We start from the raw sequence: 2,161 nt of genomic DNA on the forward strand, positions 1-2,161 counted from the left end.
CTCTGTTTCAAGCTTTTGATTTTCTGATGTTGGTTCTAGATTTATCTGCAAATTTTTTTCTTATTTGAGATATATGTTCTAATGGACATTATTCCCCCTTGGTTTTGCTGTATAAAAGATCTCTTAAAAAATAAGTAACAATTTTGAAACTTGGATTCTCATAAATATCTTTTCTTTACTTATTACTAAAGTCTAAAGCTAAAGCTTTTGTCAATAAGTTCTGATTTTGTGAACATGGTGACAGAATACAAAATTTTTGGGTAATAAATCAAGCTTTGACAACTATGGGGGCTACCTCGTTTGGGTCGTTTCCTGTTATTGTGTGTTTTTTGTTATGTTTCCAAGAATATCCTGTTTTTCTGTCATCTTAGCTTTATTTGTTTATCTGAGGAATAAGGGTGCATAAAATCTCTCAAATTTGATTTGTATAACTATGTGTTTTATCCTGGATCTGACATCACGATGAACGATAGGTGGCTGAACTTTTTCGTGTAGGTATTCGAGGCCTTTTGCTGCACCATAAGCAATTTTAACTCTCTGATTCCAGGTAAGAACAGGACCTGGCTCAACACCTTTTACACCTTTTCTACCTGCAATGGAACTCTAAACAATCAACTATATGCTGCAATAAACATACAGAAAGAAAGATTCGCGCAACAACTATATTAAAGTACTATGATTGAATTTTTGACGTACCATGTAATACATCGTGTAAAGAGCCCTTTGTTGCGAACTCATATACCAATATATGATTGTTTCCCTCGAGACAATAGCCCATAAGAGTCGTGAAATGCTCATGTTTAAGTCTTGAAATCATTGATAACTGAAATAACTTAACCATTTCAATTATGCGTGTTCTTTTCTAAAAGGCTAAATGATCAAAAATGGAAAAAATGCATTCATTCACCTGGGCTGCAAAGTCAGAATCTGGTTCTGGTGAAGAACTAGTATCCAAGTTTTTGATTGCTGCTTGCTGGCCATTGCTCCATTTAGCACAAAACACGCAGCTATAAGATCCCTCTCCAACCAAAGCTTTCTGACCAAAGTTGCCAGTTAACCGGAGCCTCAATTGGTAATACTTTCTGAGGAGCTCCACCTCTCGCTGCACTCCTGGCTCTCCTCTTTCACTGAAGTTGAGATGTATGGAGACTGAGTACAACTTGGCATTTGAAATTAAACTAATGCCCGCATTAGGTGAATCAATGAGAAATGCAGCCTGGTCCGTGTCCTCTAAATGTGTTAGTGAATTGACCAGACTAAATAAAGCTTCACTTCTGATGTACTGGTTGTCTGGGGAGGGTAGAATGTGCGCAGAACTTACCCCTACCCCGGAGGGGTAAAGAGGCTGTTTTCCGCCACTTTTCTCGATTATCAAAAAAAATATTCAAAGAATTTTATTGTATTCCTCATGCTGTATGTGATTCTACTATTAACTGACCTCTCCTTGATCTTTCAATACTAGTTTTGGGCTCATCCATTTAACGAGGATTGGTTTGTCATGCTTGCAAATGCCAAATGCATCAGCCACACCTCTGCTATTTTTGTTTTTTCTTTTTCTTTATCTTACTGGTTCTCTACATTTCTCTAATGATTGAGGAAGTCATGTGACATGACATAGAGACAATAGAATGAAAGGCATAAACAAACTACGTTGAATGCATATGCTTTGTTGAAAGCCGCATGTGCCTCAAAGGCTTTCCTTTGCTGGACTGCATGCTTCTGTCTCAGCTAATACAAAGTGTATATCCAGTTGCTTTCAGGAGGGAAACCATGTATTGGCATTGATGATTTAAGGAAAGACACACGCTATACTGGAGGTTACTCAGAAGGGACGGACAGTTAAACTCTTTTGGGAGGTAGACATGAATTTTCCCTCTCTTTTTTCTTTGTTTTTTTATGAAACTACAAACGCGATTTCGATCAGTTGAATTTTCTCTCTCCTCCTCTTCTTTTCTTGTTATTTATGAAACTACAAATGTGATTTCATCGGTCTACTTAAACCATCTCAAATGAACATCTCTCAACATTAAGGAACTTGGTCTAAGCAGAGATTCTTTTATAATTCGTATTATCTAAACATATGTATGTGTTTGGTAGTGTTAATATGGAAGAATAAATTATTAAAGACAATTAGCATTTTATAACTAATTGTTCTTGTGGT

General features: G+C 36.5%; 1 protein-coding gene across 1 annotated transcript; it reads right to left on the reverse strand.

The window, feature by feature from the left end:
* Nucleotides 1-381: 381 nt before the first annotated feature.
* LOC109239439 (probable protein kinase At2g41970) lies at nt 382-1,478 on the reverse strand. The gene is made up of 4 exons (XM_019406008.1): nt 1,439-1,478; nt 908-1,230; nt 697-823; nt 382-590 (listed from the first exon to the last, which is right to left on the reverse strand). Exons 1-4 carry the CDS (start codon nt 1,476-1,478, stop codon nt 382-384), a joined length of 699 nt encoding a protein of 232 aa, XP_019261553.1.
* Nucleotides 1,479-2,161: the final 683 nt, after the last annotated feature.

Source organism: Nicotiana attenuata, unplaced genomic scaffold, assembly GCF_001879085.1.
Source record: "Nicotiana attenuata strain UT unplaced genomic scaffold, NIATTr2, whole genome shotgun sequence".
Classification (NCBI taxonomy): Eukaryota; Viridiplantae; Streptophyta; class Magnoliopsida; order Solanales; family Solanaceae; genus Nicotiana; species Nicotiana attenuata.